This window comes from Lithobates pipiens, unplaced genomic scaffold (genome assembly GCF_037356315.1).
Source record: "Lithobates pipiens isolate NorthernLeopardFrog02 unplaced genomic scaffold, aLitPip1_a1.2 Scaffold_3, whole genome shotgun sequence".
Classification (NCBI taxonomy): domain Eukaryota; kingdom Metazoa; phylum Chordata; class Amphibia; order Anura; family Ranidae; genus Lithobates; species Lithobates pipiens.
The window spans coordinates 113,578,777-113,592,526 of record NW_027507790.1 but is presented as its reverse complement, the minus strand read 5'-3'; the positions used below and the strand labels follow the sequence as shown (position 1 = coordinate 113,592,526).

The window sequence follows — 13,750 nt, the reverse complement described above, 5'->3', positions numbered from 1 at the left end:
TAAGTGCGTATCGGCCATTTCCATTTTTGCTGGTAAGTAATGTTAGGCCAACTCTGAATAGATAGAACTTTGTAAAAATTCCATCCCATCAGATATCTGTCAATGCCAGAGCCAGTCTCTTAATGTCTACTAATTTCACCATTCATGTTCTATACATGGAAAGATCAACTGAAAATGTTCTGTTTTGTTCAAATTATAGCCCAAATTACAGGTAGGTGCACTGCATTAGGTTAAATAAACATCTACACTTTTTTTCATCCATTTTGCTTTTGTATTGCAAGTGGGGAAATGTGGATACAATTCCTATTGCAAGCAGCATTTCTGATGGCAGGTTTTTACTTACATAAAATATTCTATGGAAGTGTTACTAAGGGAATTCGGACTTCATAAGTTTTGAAACCAGACAGGGCAAGGCAACTAGCCTTTTCATAAAGAGACTGGGAATGGCAGCCTACACATTTCTTTCATGACTGGTTTACCTTCATTAACATAAGAGCAGATTGTTGCAGTTTTCCAATGCAAGCCTTAATATTTGTATTCCAGTAAGGGGATGGCGACTTGTATGAGGCACCTAAAAAAAAAAAAAAAAAAAATTTAAAAAAATGGTGCAGATGGAGTACAGAATAGCCAACAGTGAAACAAACCCTTTATTCTTCTAAGCTAGAGCGCATTAAAGCCATTCAATTAGCACAACAGCCAGGTAAACATTTTCAGAAGAGGTTAGCAAAGGCATCATTCATATTTCTGTCAGCACAGGCTTTGACCAGAAGGGAATGATCATGCAATATTGCACTATACTGAACTGGAGCTTCTTTGATATCCCCTATCAGCTATGTATAAGTGGCAGTTGAGTGGTTTTTAGAAGCATGTCATAGAATGGACCATGCGATCTTCTGCCTCTGGTCATAGATTCCTTATGAACATCTGCTGTGCTAAATAAAATAAAGTACAAGTCTTTGTTTCTACAGTAAGGAGTCCTGTCAATAGGGAAAATACCAGATTGTATAAATTAAACAGCCACAAATATTTGTTGACTATGCCAGGCCTGCTTCCAGGCCAGTGGGACAAGGAGGCATGGCTACAGATCGTCTGATGCACCTGACCCACAGACAGGGTTGTTTTTCTGTTGGGATATATCATGCCAGTTTAGAAATAAACAGTACCTTGTGGTGTTTTCTTTTTTTTAGCTTTTTATGTATAATCCTATTGATATATTGCGTAAAATATCATTTCACTCATTTATTAAGGACTCATATACATGGGCATCTAGGAGGAAGAGGAAAGTGGTTAAAGCAGGTTGTTGGGTTACAGGTTTCCACCAGCCCCATTACCCCCCCCCGGTCACCAACCTAAACAGAACAGTGCAACGCACAGGGTTTTACCCATGCCGTGGCAAAAATGGAATGGCATGTCTCATTCAGCCACCGGATGCAACCCAGTTTAATGGGGCTGCACTTTAACTGCCTGTGATGCATGCACGTGCGGTGAGTCTGCATTTTGAGGGTTAAAGCAGAGGTGACATGTCGCTTGCTCAATGCCTGTCAAACACTTCTTCACATATGAAGCTTTGCCTATTTGGTTATCTAAGAGTTGTTCCACCCATTGCTTGGATTGATTTACCCACTCAGTGTACAGGGTTCCCACACTTGTCCATCTGCCTTGGATGTTATAGGAGGGAGGGGGTCTTCTTTTATATATTTCTTTTTTTCTTACTTTATGATACCAGAACAAAACTCCACTAAGTTGCAACAGAAGATATGGTAGTCAGGACCAAGAAAGCTGTGCCATTTTAGTGAACAAGCCCTAAACACACTGAAACTGATTCTAGCAAGGTCCAGCCATGTGAAGGTCTGTACCATTAAAGTAATATGTAAAATCTTCATTCCAGTTTGGATCAAATGGGAAATTATGTTAAATCAGTCTTTTTTTTTTTTTTTTTTTTTATTTGTGTCCCATTTAAGAGATTTCTCTTCACTCCTTGTCTTGTAGAAATCTCTCTAAAGTAAGAAGAATTTCCTATTATAGTTGTCACTGGAAACTGGTCCGCAAGATTCCTCCTGTATTCTCTTTCTGGTGGCAACTCAAAACCTTGGATTTCCCTTCACTTTCTTTGACAATGGTCACCAGAACACACAGACATCACAAGTCACTCTATTGGGATCACAGACGGCAATAAAAACTTGGCAGGGAATCTCTAACCACTTGCCACTCTATCCAAAGTTAAGATAAAAAGTTTGGCTTTAGATGCACTTCAATAAAATAAGCACAGTTTTTACCTGACTTCCAATATACAGTTAAAGGGCAGCTTTTATAAACAAGCGATGACAGTGTTTTTAAAATAAAAAAGAACACTAAAAACAGCAGCTATCAATCACTTAACGTTTGATAGATTGGTTTAACAATAGGCAATACAATCTCGTAGAGCGAAATAATTGGTCAGTGCGGTATTATAGCAGGCAGATAGCAATCTGTCTCTTTTCAGTTGTAGGAGAAAAGTGCATTTTCCCCTCCAATATTTCTGATATATATTTTACATAAATAGATCATCTTTGAATTGTAGTTTACATGTAAAGTGAATTACAGTTCATTCAGAATCCAATGCCATGAAATCTATTTTAATTTCACATTTCATAAACTGCATAAAGTGCCTGTTGTGGAATTCAGTTCTTGTGCTTCTAAAGCTTAACTTGAAGGCTTTTTTTTTTTTTCCAACCTTGGTCTCCGTTTACAATGCACGTTCAGAATATCGCCGGGTATCGCTGCAAATGCCTTTATATATTAACTGAAAGAAATATCGGGCCTTAGCTGTGAACAACATGACAAGGAGACATGTGGCCTGTCCTTTGTCATTCTCAAATATACTCTGGATGTGGCCAGTGCATCGTAGACTGATCTGTCAAACTAAACAAACAACTCACATTGTTAACATTTCCTAAATCTTGCATTAATAAAACCAGAGTAAGTCTCTGAAACCACAGGAGATTTCCCCTTTCTCAGAGCAATGATGGATTGGATTCCTTCATGGCTGAGTAATGAAATAGCTTCGGCTATTGAAATGGAACATTTTGTTTTCTTTTTGTTTTCACTTAAATAGAAATGTGAGATAAAACTTTAGCGTGACACCAGAATTGCTAAGGCTTGAGAATTTTAAAATGCCATTTGCTTGTCACTTGTTAAGAGGTCTTTATTAGGTCATTACTAAACTGTTATTATTTTAACATGAAAACAGTCATTCAGTTTAATCTTTCCTGGCTGATTTTCTTATATTTTTCATTTTAATTATTATGTTAAATGTTTACCTCCTTTTTTTTATTTCAGACTATAATATATGAAAATGAAGAGCTTCCAAAAATATTTCTTGATTTTTTAAACGTTCGACATTTACCCTCGTTGCCAAAAGCTGAAAGCTGTGGGTAAGATATTTTATATCTTCGTAATCACTCAATCTATATTTGAAATATCTTGTTTTTCCCTAAAGACTTCAATATGATTTTTAAGCTCCATAATGAGTACAGATACTCCTCGTTTAACGACCACTTGGACTTACGATCAGCTCTCCCCACCCGAATGGCGCGCTATACATCATTGTTTTGTACAGTACAGAATTTTCATTTGTGTTCTGTACTTAGGCAAATTAAAACAATGTTATTGAGCTGGAGTTTAGAACTTTTTTTCACAATACAGTATAGTACTTAAGAATGTTTAAAATTGCGATTACTTGTGATTCCTCGTTTAACAACCAATTTGTTTAATGACCTGGTCCTTGGAACGGAACCTGGTCGTTAAGTGATGAGTACTTGTACAGTATAAATAGAATTTAAATAATGACAAAATTGTTTCTCACTGTCTTAGTAACTACATTATTAGTGATGTTTGTGTTCTCTGTCATAAAAAACAGGCTGGTTAGTTTAACGAGTCTATGGCTAATTATTTGAATGGACCCAAAGCCACATACATCACAATAATCAAATATTTTTTTTAAAATGTCCAAATTTACAGATACATAAAATATGAAATATAAGGTCATCATTTCACTAAGCTTGCTAAACAAACGACTAATACTATTAACAATATTACTATATTATAATACTATTAATGAGAAAAAAAGGAGGACTTTGTTTTAATGATACAAAATACAAAAAGGTGTACCTGTCACTTATACACACTGGAGGCAGACATTTTGAAGGCTCAGCTAAGGCACACCCTTATTGTTAGGGACAGTGACCATGTTCTCCAGACCACCTCTGTTGTCCTGTCCCAAGTTCTTTGTGGCTACATATCTTCATATACCACTAATGAGATATGACTATGCTTATTCTAGGTGTGGTAAAATCTTATTTTTCTAATATTTTTATTTTTCTAATATTCTCTTTTACAAATCCTGGCCTGCTGGTGACAGTATCAGTGTTTGGATTAATTGTTTGGTCTATTTTAAATTTTGAAATGGCTTTAAATCTGTATGACATAATAATAAGGCGTATTTTATGAAATTTCATGAAAATTGATAATAGTATTCACGACCACCTTTTGTCACAAACCCAGTTTCCCTCCTATATATGCATTTATCATTAGGGTTATTAGCAGCCTGCAATAATGTATTAATTTTATATTTCATCTCATGAATCATCTTAAATATTGATGCTTTATAAAATGTGTGTATGTGCATTTGTTTGCCTGTACCTGTGCTCTAAGAATAACCCTGAATCGAATCAAAGGCTGCAAAACTGCAGGCCACTTTTTATATGTTTGAAGCATTAGAAAATCTAGCCCAGCACAAAATCCTGTAGCAGGAACCTAAAGGGTCCCCCCTAGCACTGTTAACAGTTTTCTGAGAATATTAAATGCAAAACGTAATTTCAGAGACTTGTGGGTTGAGCATTGCGGCTGTTATTCCTGCTTAGGAACAATTCCTCAACTGATTTAACATGCCATCCAGAGTTGCATCTTGCCTTTCCCACATGTCTCCCAGCACTATTTATTCTACACTACTTCTACACAGTTAATATCCATTTGCATGAAAATATAAAAACAATTACTGTACATTTGGATCCTATTTTAGGAGCTAGGGAGCATAATAATTATATTAATATATATGATTATATATTAAATAATTGTATATTTTAAACTTGAGTGATATTGCTGTCTGTGGCCCTACTGGGAATCTCCTCCGATACTTGTTCTGATTACCACTGTCTCTGGTACAGAACGTGATGGGAAATCCACCAAATCTAAACTGTCACTGGAGGTGAGGGTGAATCTTCCAACAAGTAAACTTGTTCTGGTGACTTAAGAGGGGAATTCCCCTCACTTGGGAAAGATGTAAAATGAAGGAAAATCTCAATGACAGGACACAGACAGGAAAAATTTATATTCCCTACTCATCCAAAAAGGAACGAAAAACGTTGGTGGCTTTACATACAGTATTCTTTAATATAACATAAAGTAATCATTTTATTATCTTTCAGGTCAATTGAAGACCTTGATTCAGAAGAAACCAGGTAAAATTATATTGGTTTTATGATTGAATATAAAGTTGTTTTAGAAAGGATGTTGGGAACTATATATTTTAATCTTTTTGTACGTATTTATTTTTAATAGTGATAATAGATGTCAGTGGGTGTGGTGTATTTATTATTATATTTTGTTATGGTGTGTTTTTAAATGTATATGTTATATGTGACTTTCCATACATTTTGTTTTGTGTATAGCATTGGAAGGAACTGCAACTTAATTTTATGATTTTTATTGTAAAATGACAATACATTTCTTGATTCTTAATGAAAGTCAAAAGATTCACAGCATTCTTTTTTTAAAGGTAGTTTCAAACAAACAAAAAAAGTGTCCCCACCCTTCTTATCAGATTGTAAGTAATGCCTAGTACAAATGAGAAAATTGGACGAAAAATACCTCTTTCAAAGTGATCATAGAATAATCTGATCATTTATATTCGTAAGCAAAATTATCCAAAGGGACAAACATGAAAATTGTTCTCGTATGATACCAGAACTAATAAATTTTCCTTTAATCAGTACAGTATTCATCCCAAAAAAATTGGAAGACCAAGACCACGCATGCTCGGAAATTAAAGAATATGTTATAATGCAATACAACACATTACATCACTTCTGAAGTTGTATTCTGTCGTAAGAGAATTTTCGTAATTTTTGGGTTTTCGATATGAGACTAGCATGCAAAAAATTGAAAAAAACTAACGGTCGTTCATCCGATATTCTAATTGTGTGTACAAGGCTTTAGAGTATAATGGACAAGCTCACCAATGTGGCCTATAGTCTACATTCTGCAGTGTTCACAATGGTTCCCTGAAAGTTTGGTGCATGTTCCAGTTCTATCCAGGATGTGGATGCTGAGCTAAGTGTGAATATGACCACTGTTGACTGTGGCCAGGCACACATACCATATTTCAAACCGCTGGGAGCACAGCGAGATGTATACACTGCCTTGCCCTGGGCAGGCTGTGGCAATGAGAATGCAATGATTTTTAAGGCTTCACTTCTATTATCCATTTTGATGAAAAAGCCATCAGAGCCACCTTGTACTACGTTTTTGCTTTATGACAGTATCCTTTAAAAATATACAGAAAAATCTAAATCGGTGGAGGTGTAGTTATTAGTTTGAACACTGAGGGCTCATGTACACTACAGCTTGTAAACTTGTGTTTAGGAGCTTTTTGCATTTTTGCAAACTGTGCCCGGTCTACAGTAATTGGGCAAAGGAAACTGCAGCAAAACAAGAGCGGTGACTGTATTTGAATTTCACCGCACTGCAGTCTCAACTCATCATCTTATTGAAACTAGTTTGTTGCATTTTCTCTTTACTATTTTTGATGCTGATGCTTGTGTTTTTGACCTTTCCAGCAAACTGTCACACCAGCCTGTGCTGCTGTTCCTAAGGGACCCATATGTCTTGCCTGCAGCCAACGGTAATCAAACCTGTCATCTGTTAACTGCTGTTTACTGATCTGACCCAGCAGCACAGAACTGCAGGGTTATTACAAACGTTAAATGCTTTTTGTCACATCTTATAATTTATAGTTGCTGCAGAGGACAAAATGTAGCCAGGTTGCAACTTGATTTATGTTTAATGCAATGTGTTACTTTTATTTATACTTTTTATACAGGTGTGTAATTTACATAATATGAAGACATAATACGCAAATAAAAACTAAAACTTACAGTATATATTTATATGCAGAAAACATTACAACTGAGGTAGTCATGCATTATCAATTGCAGAACCCCAAAAAACTGTCATATAAGAGTTTATACACTTAATTTTACATATACACAAAAGTAGAAAAAAAGCTGGGAGTTGCCAAACTCACACAGTCAAAAAAAAACTCAGCACATGTATGTAACATAACATGGCTCAGGGTGTAGCCAAGACCAGCCTCATCCTAGGCCAGTGATGGTGAACCTTGGCACCCCAGAAGTTTTGGAACTACATTTCCCATGATGCTGAACTACACTGCAGAGTGCATCACTGTCCTAGGCCATACGGTTGACAAGTAAAAAGAACTATAAAGTAGGGAGAGTTTAAACTTGTTCATATACGATCTATCTCTTATATACAGTACACAAAAAGTTTCATCTGTCAATGCATTTTTCAGATGTATCACTTCTTCAGGAGAAGGAACTTTAAAGTAGTTAAATATGTTTTTTTATAAATCATCGTGGTATAATGTTAGCAATAGCGTACAAGAAATCTTTGATGGAAAACACCATAAGTTAACTGCCTCGGGATAATATACGGTTATCACAAAACTATTGATTATGTACAGTGCATCCAGAAAGTATTCACATGGCTTCACTTTTTCCACAAATTGTTATGTTGCAGCCTTATTCCAAAATAAATCAAATTCATTTTTTTCCTCAAAATTCTACAAATAATACGTGAAAGAAGTTTGTTTGAAATCTTTGCAAATTTTATTAAAAATAAAAAAATGAAAAAAATCCCATGTACATTAGTTTTAACAGAGTTGAGCAAACACCTGGATGTTCAGGATCGGCCGAACTTCGCAGAAAAGTTTGAGTTCGGGACCTGAACTTGACCCCGACCCCGAACCCAAACCCCATTGAAGTCAATGAGGACCCGAACATTTGAGGACTAAAATGGCTCTAAAAAAGTAATGGAAAGGGCTAGAGGGCTGCAAATGGCAGCAAAATGTTAAGAGCATGGCAAGTGCTCTGCAAATAAATAAATATGGATAGGAAAATAACTTAAAATAACATAAAATACATAAAAATAAAAAATATGCTGGAGGCCCCCTTCTCAGAAGAAGAGGGTACAGGAAGTCATTAAGAACCTCAAATCAGGTTCTGCTCCAGGCCCGATGGTCTCCCTAACCCCTCTTGCAAGACATTTACCACCACCCTGACTCCACATTTGACAAAAAATTTTAACGCAAAGACACAGGGAACCCCACTTGATCCTCACCTAAACACAGCCTACATTGCAGTAATACCGAAACCAGATAAAAACCCAGAAGAAGTCAGTAATTATAGACCCATCTCTCTCATCAATAGCGACTTAAAAAATCCTTTCCAAACTCCTTGCAAATCGTCTAGCTTCCTTCATTAACCGATATGTTCATAAGGAAGTGGGGTTCATCCCAGGCAGATGGCCCTGATCAGATCAGAAGAGCCATAGACATAGTCTCCATCCTCCAGACAAACTGGCCGTGAGGTCCAAAACAATCAGGCATGCTTTTATCACTGGACCTTCAAAATGCCTTCGATTCTGTCTCCTGGCCATACATCTTTACAATCCTTGAAGGTTGGGGCTTTGCCGACAAATTTATGGGCCTGATCCCAGCTCTTTATTCAAATCCTAAAGCCTATATTGGGCTTCAAGGCCACTACTCCAAACCAATACATATAGCCAAAGGCACCAGACAAGGCTGTCCTTTATCTCCGCTAATCTTTGCAATAGCAATTGAGACACTAGCCATCTCCATTCGCCGGGACCCCAACATACAAGGAGTTCAATGTGGCTCTCAGGTTCACAAATGTGGCCTGTTTGCAGACGACATCCTTCTATTCCTTACCTCCCCTATAACCTCTCTCCCCAATCTTTGCCACTCCTTAGATGAATTTTCCAAGAACTCGGGCCTACTAGTAAATTATTCAAAGTCACAAGCCCTCAACATTTCCCTTCCACCAGACACTGTGAACCTCTTACAAAAGAACTTTAATATCCAATGGAGTACCTCTTCCATTAAATAGCTGGGAATCAACCTCACAGCAAAAACAGAAGACCTCTATCACAGCAATTACCCCCCCCCCATGTACCGGAAACTCGAGCTAAATCTCACAACATGGTCTAAACACAACCTATCATGGATCGGGAGGGTTAATTCTGTTAAGATGACCCTGCTTCCCAGACTCCTTTACCTGTTTTGCTCCCTTCCAATCCCTATTAAAAAAGACCATATCAAATCATTTCAAACCAAAGTCCTCAAATTCACCTGGGGGAAAGCGGGCTATAGAATTCCACAACAGACTCTTTATTTACATAGGAAAAGAGGGGGCCTAGGATACCCTACCTACACAAATACTATTTGGCAGCCAGAATATCCCAAATGCCAGTAATTTACTCCACTTGGATGGTGGAGCTTGAACCTGCACTCACTGCGCAGGCGCCGTTCATCTTCTGAGATTTTCGGAATCTCCTTGTCATCCGTACTGCGCAAGCACTGCTCCTGGGCAGTACGGGGCGGACACTCACTGATGACGGACAGTTTTTGTCAGAACACCGGTATGCATGTCTATTCTGCACAAGGTACGGACAAGTCCTGTGAGATCCATGCCTGGTTCATTTTAATGAACGTGAGCTTGTCCACATTGGTTCTGGACAGGCGGCTGCGCTTGTCTGTAATAAGGCCCCCTGCCGTGCTAAATACACATTCAGATAATACACTGGCTGCAGGGCAGGCCAGCACCTCCAAGGCGTAAAGGACAAGCTCAGGCCATGTGCCCAATTTGGAGATCCAGAAGTTGAAGGGGTCAGACCCGTCATTCAGTACATGTAGGCGTGTGCACACATACTGCTCCACCATGTTGGGGAAATGCTGGCTCCTGCTAGGATGTTCCATCTCAACTGGTGGTACTGGTTGTTGTGGCGTGTTGACAAAGCTTCTCCACATTTCGGCCATGCTAACCCTGCCTTCTGAGGTGCTGGCGGTGCCCCGGCTGCATTGATGACCTCTTTCTCCTCCTCTGCCTTCGCCTTGTGCTTCCACCGTGCCCCTGCTGTCAGGTGGGAATGCCACCAGCAGCACGTCTACCAGTGTGCGCTTGTACTCACGCATCTAATTATCACACTCCAGTGAGGGAATTAAGGATGGTACGTTGTCCTTGTAATGGGGATCCAACAGCGTGGCCACCCAGTAATCAGCACCAGTTAGAATGTGGGCAACTCAGCGGTCGTTGCGGAGACACTGTAGCATGTAATCACTCATGTGTGCCAGGCTGCCCTAAGGCAACGAAAAGCTGTCCTCTGTGGGAGGTGTATTGTCTGTGTTCTCTGTATCCCCCCAGCCACGCACCAGTGATGGCCATAGCTGGTCTGGTTGCCACCCTGCTGTGAACATGGTTTCTCCTCATCCACCTCCATCTCGTCATCCTCCAGAACTGTGCCCTTGTTGGACAATTTTGTACCTGGCGTTTGTTGGTGGAGGAACCCACCCTCGTAGCCACTTGTGAATGACTGCCCTGAAAGCCTTGGAAATTATCCCTCTTCCTCCTCCTCCTGTGCCACATCCCCTTCCATCATCGCCCGAAGCGTTTTTTTAAGGAGGCATAAAACTGGGATAGTAACCCTGAGAATGGCGTCATCGGCACTGGCCATGTTGGTGGAGTACTCGAAGCATCGCAACAAGGCACACAGCTCTCGCATGGAGGCCCAGTTATTGGTGGTGAAGTGGTGCGTGCGTCCTGCAGCTGAAACTCCACTATTTCCTGCTGCTGCTCGCACAGTCTGGCCAGCATGTGCAAGGTGGAGTTCCATCTTGTGGGCACGTCACATATGAGGCGGTGAGCAGGAAGGCCGAAGTTGCGCTACAGCGCTGACAGGCAAGCAGCAGCAGGGTGAGAACGCCAAAAGTGCGCACAGACGGCCCGCACTTTCTGCAGCAGCTCTGCCATATCGGGGTCATTTTTAAGGAACCTCTGGACCACTAAGTTCAGCACATGCGCCAGGCAAGGGATGTGTGTCAAACCGGATAGGCCCAGAGCTGCTACAAGATTTCAGCCATTATCGCACACCACCAGATCGGGCTTCAGGCTCACTGCCACCAACCACTCATCGGTCTGTTGTTTACCCCTGGCTGTGCTGAGGTTGGTGGTGAAGGTGTTACGCTGACCGGATGAGGAGGCAGTAGAGGATGAGGAAGCAGAGTAGGAGGAGTTAGCAACAGGAGGCAAACTGAAGCTCCCTGCAATCCTCGGTGGTGGAAGGACATGCGCATAAACTGCTATCCACCTCAGGCCCAGCCGCCACTGCATTTACCCAGTGTGCTGTTAGGGAAATAGAATGTCCCTGACCGTGCTTACTGGTCCACGTATCTGTACTTAGGTGGACCTTGCCACAGATGGCGTTGCGCAGTGCACACCTGATTTTGTCCCCCACTTGGTTGTGCAGGGAAAGGATGGTTCGCCTGGAAAAGTAGTGGCGGCTGGGCACGACGTACTGTGGGACAGCCAATGCCATCAGGCTTTTAAAACTCTGCGTCTCCACCAGACGGAATGACAGCATTTCAAAGGCCAGGAATTTTGAAATGCTGGCATTCAGGGCCAGGGATCCCGGGTGGGTAGGGGGGTACTTCCTCTTCCGCTCCAGTGTTTGGGAGATAGAGAGCTGAACACTTTCATGGGACATTGTGGAGATGGTTGGTGACCTAGGTGGTAGTGTTGCTGACAGATCCTCTGTTTGCGGGTTGGCAGGTGCCACTGCCACTACAGAGGTGGATGAAGAGGCAGAGACTGCAGCAGAAGAGGAAGCAGGAGGAGCCAGAGACCTTTCTTGGTTTTTGAGGTGTCTGCTCCACTGCAGCTCGTACTTTGCACTTAGATGCCTGGTCATGCAGGTTGTGCTCTGGTTGAAAACGTTAATGCCTCGCTTCAGGCTCTGATTGCACAGCATGCAAACCACTCATGTCTTGTCATCAGCACATTGTCTGAAGAACTGCCACGCTAGGGAACTCCTTGGACCTGGCTTTGGTGTGCTCGCTCCCTTGCTGCGTTGGGCAGTAGCAGGCATACTGTCTAGGGGACGGACGCTCCGCTTTTGCACCCTGCTCCCTCTTTTGCTGTGCTGGTGACTCTGTGCAACCACCGCCTCTTCCTCCGAACTACACAGGTCACCTGCATGATGTTGATTCCATGTGGGGTTGAGGACCTCATCGTCCTCCACATCATCTGCCCTCCTTGTCGGTCTGTACAATTGCGAAATCAGCAGCAGTTGGCACCTGTGTTTCATCATCATCCGAGACGTGCTGCGATGGTCCTCCCATGTACTCATCTTGAAACATAAGTGGTTGGGCATCGGTGCACACAATCTCTTCCAACAGAGTCATCAAAAAGCAGAAGAGACTGCTGCATGATTTGGGGCTCAGACTGCTTGGCTGATTTGCAAGAGGGTGAGGTGAAAGACTGATGGACATCGGCTGCAGGTGCCAACTCTGATCTTTCAACAGGAGACTGGGTGGGAGACAATGTGAAGGAACTGGAGGCACTGTCAGCAACTCAATCTAATATCGCCTGTACTTGTCCTGGCCTCAACATTCGTAGAGCTGCATTAGGCCTGACCAAATACCGCTGCAGGCTCTGTTGCCTACTCGCACCTGAGGAAGGTGTTTCACTTGTGCGTGTAGCCGGCACAGATGGACCACGTCCTCTCCCTGGAACTCCACCAGCAGCACCACAACCGGGGGCCACGTCCTTTCTTTGACATTCTCCTCATATTTCTCAAATTTAGGAACTTGCCCTAAATGGGTGTTTTTTGAATAGCAGAATAGAAGAACAGTATCTAAAGTGTGTATCTCACACGTAGAGATATGCAGGAAACACTGTAAAATATTTTTGTTGGCCCTAAATGGGTGTTTTTAGAATAGCAGAATAGAGCAACAGTATCTAAAGGGTTTATCGCACACATACAGATCTGCAGAAAATGCTATTAAAAATTAAAAAAAATTTGCCCTAAATTATTTTTATTTTTTTGAATAGCAGAATAGAAGAACAGTATCTAAAGTGTGTATCTCACATGTACAGATATGCAGGAAACACTGCAAAATATTTTTTTGGGCCCTAAATGGGTGTTTTTAGAATAGCTGGGTCACATGCTGCACTGGCCAATCACAGCCATGTCATTAGTGGGCATGGCTGTGATGGCTTCTAAGGGCACACAAGTTAAACTAATGTGGATTGGCTGCCCTGCAGCTTTTTTAAAAAGCGCCATTACATTGCCGAACACCAAACTCAAACCCCAACATACAGTAAATTGTTCAGGTCCGGGTACCAAAAACCCAAAAGTTCGGGTTCGCTCAACCCTATTCAAAGTCTTTGCTCAATACTTTGTTAAAATACCTTTGGCACCAATTACAGCCTCAAGTCTTTTTTGCATATGATAATAAAGGTTTGGCAAACCTATTTTTGGGCAGTTTCTCCCATTCTCCTTTGCAGGACCTCTCAAGCTCCCTCAGGTTGGATGGGGAGCGTCACTGCCCAGCCATTTT

The 13,750-nt window shown here is 41.1% G+C and overlaps 1 protein-coding gene across 1 annotated transcript in view; it reads left to right on the top strand.

Annotated features, from left to right (window-relative positions):
- SNX24 (sorting nexin 24) overlaps positions 1 to 13,750 on the top strand; it is a 223,717-nt gene that overhangs the window by 197,069 nt on the left and 12,898 nt on the right. Inside the window, exons 4-6 of the mRNA XM_077462189.1 lie at positions 3,319 to 3,413; positions 5,466 to 5,498; positions 6,876 to 6,940. Coding sequence (XP_077318315.1) covers positions 3,319 to 3,413; positions 5,466 to 5,498; positions 6,876 to 6,940 — 193 coding nt within the window. The remainder of the gene's footprint in view (positions 1 to 3,318; positions 3,414 to 5,465; positions 5,499 to 6,875; positions 6,941 to 13,750) is intronic.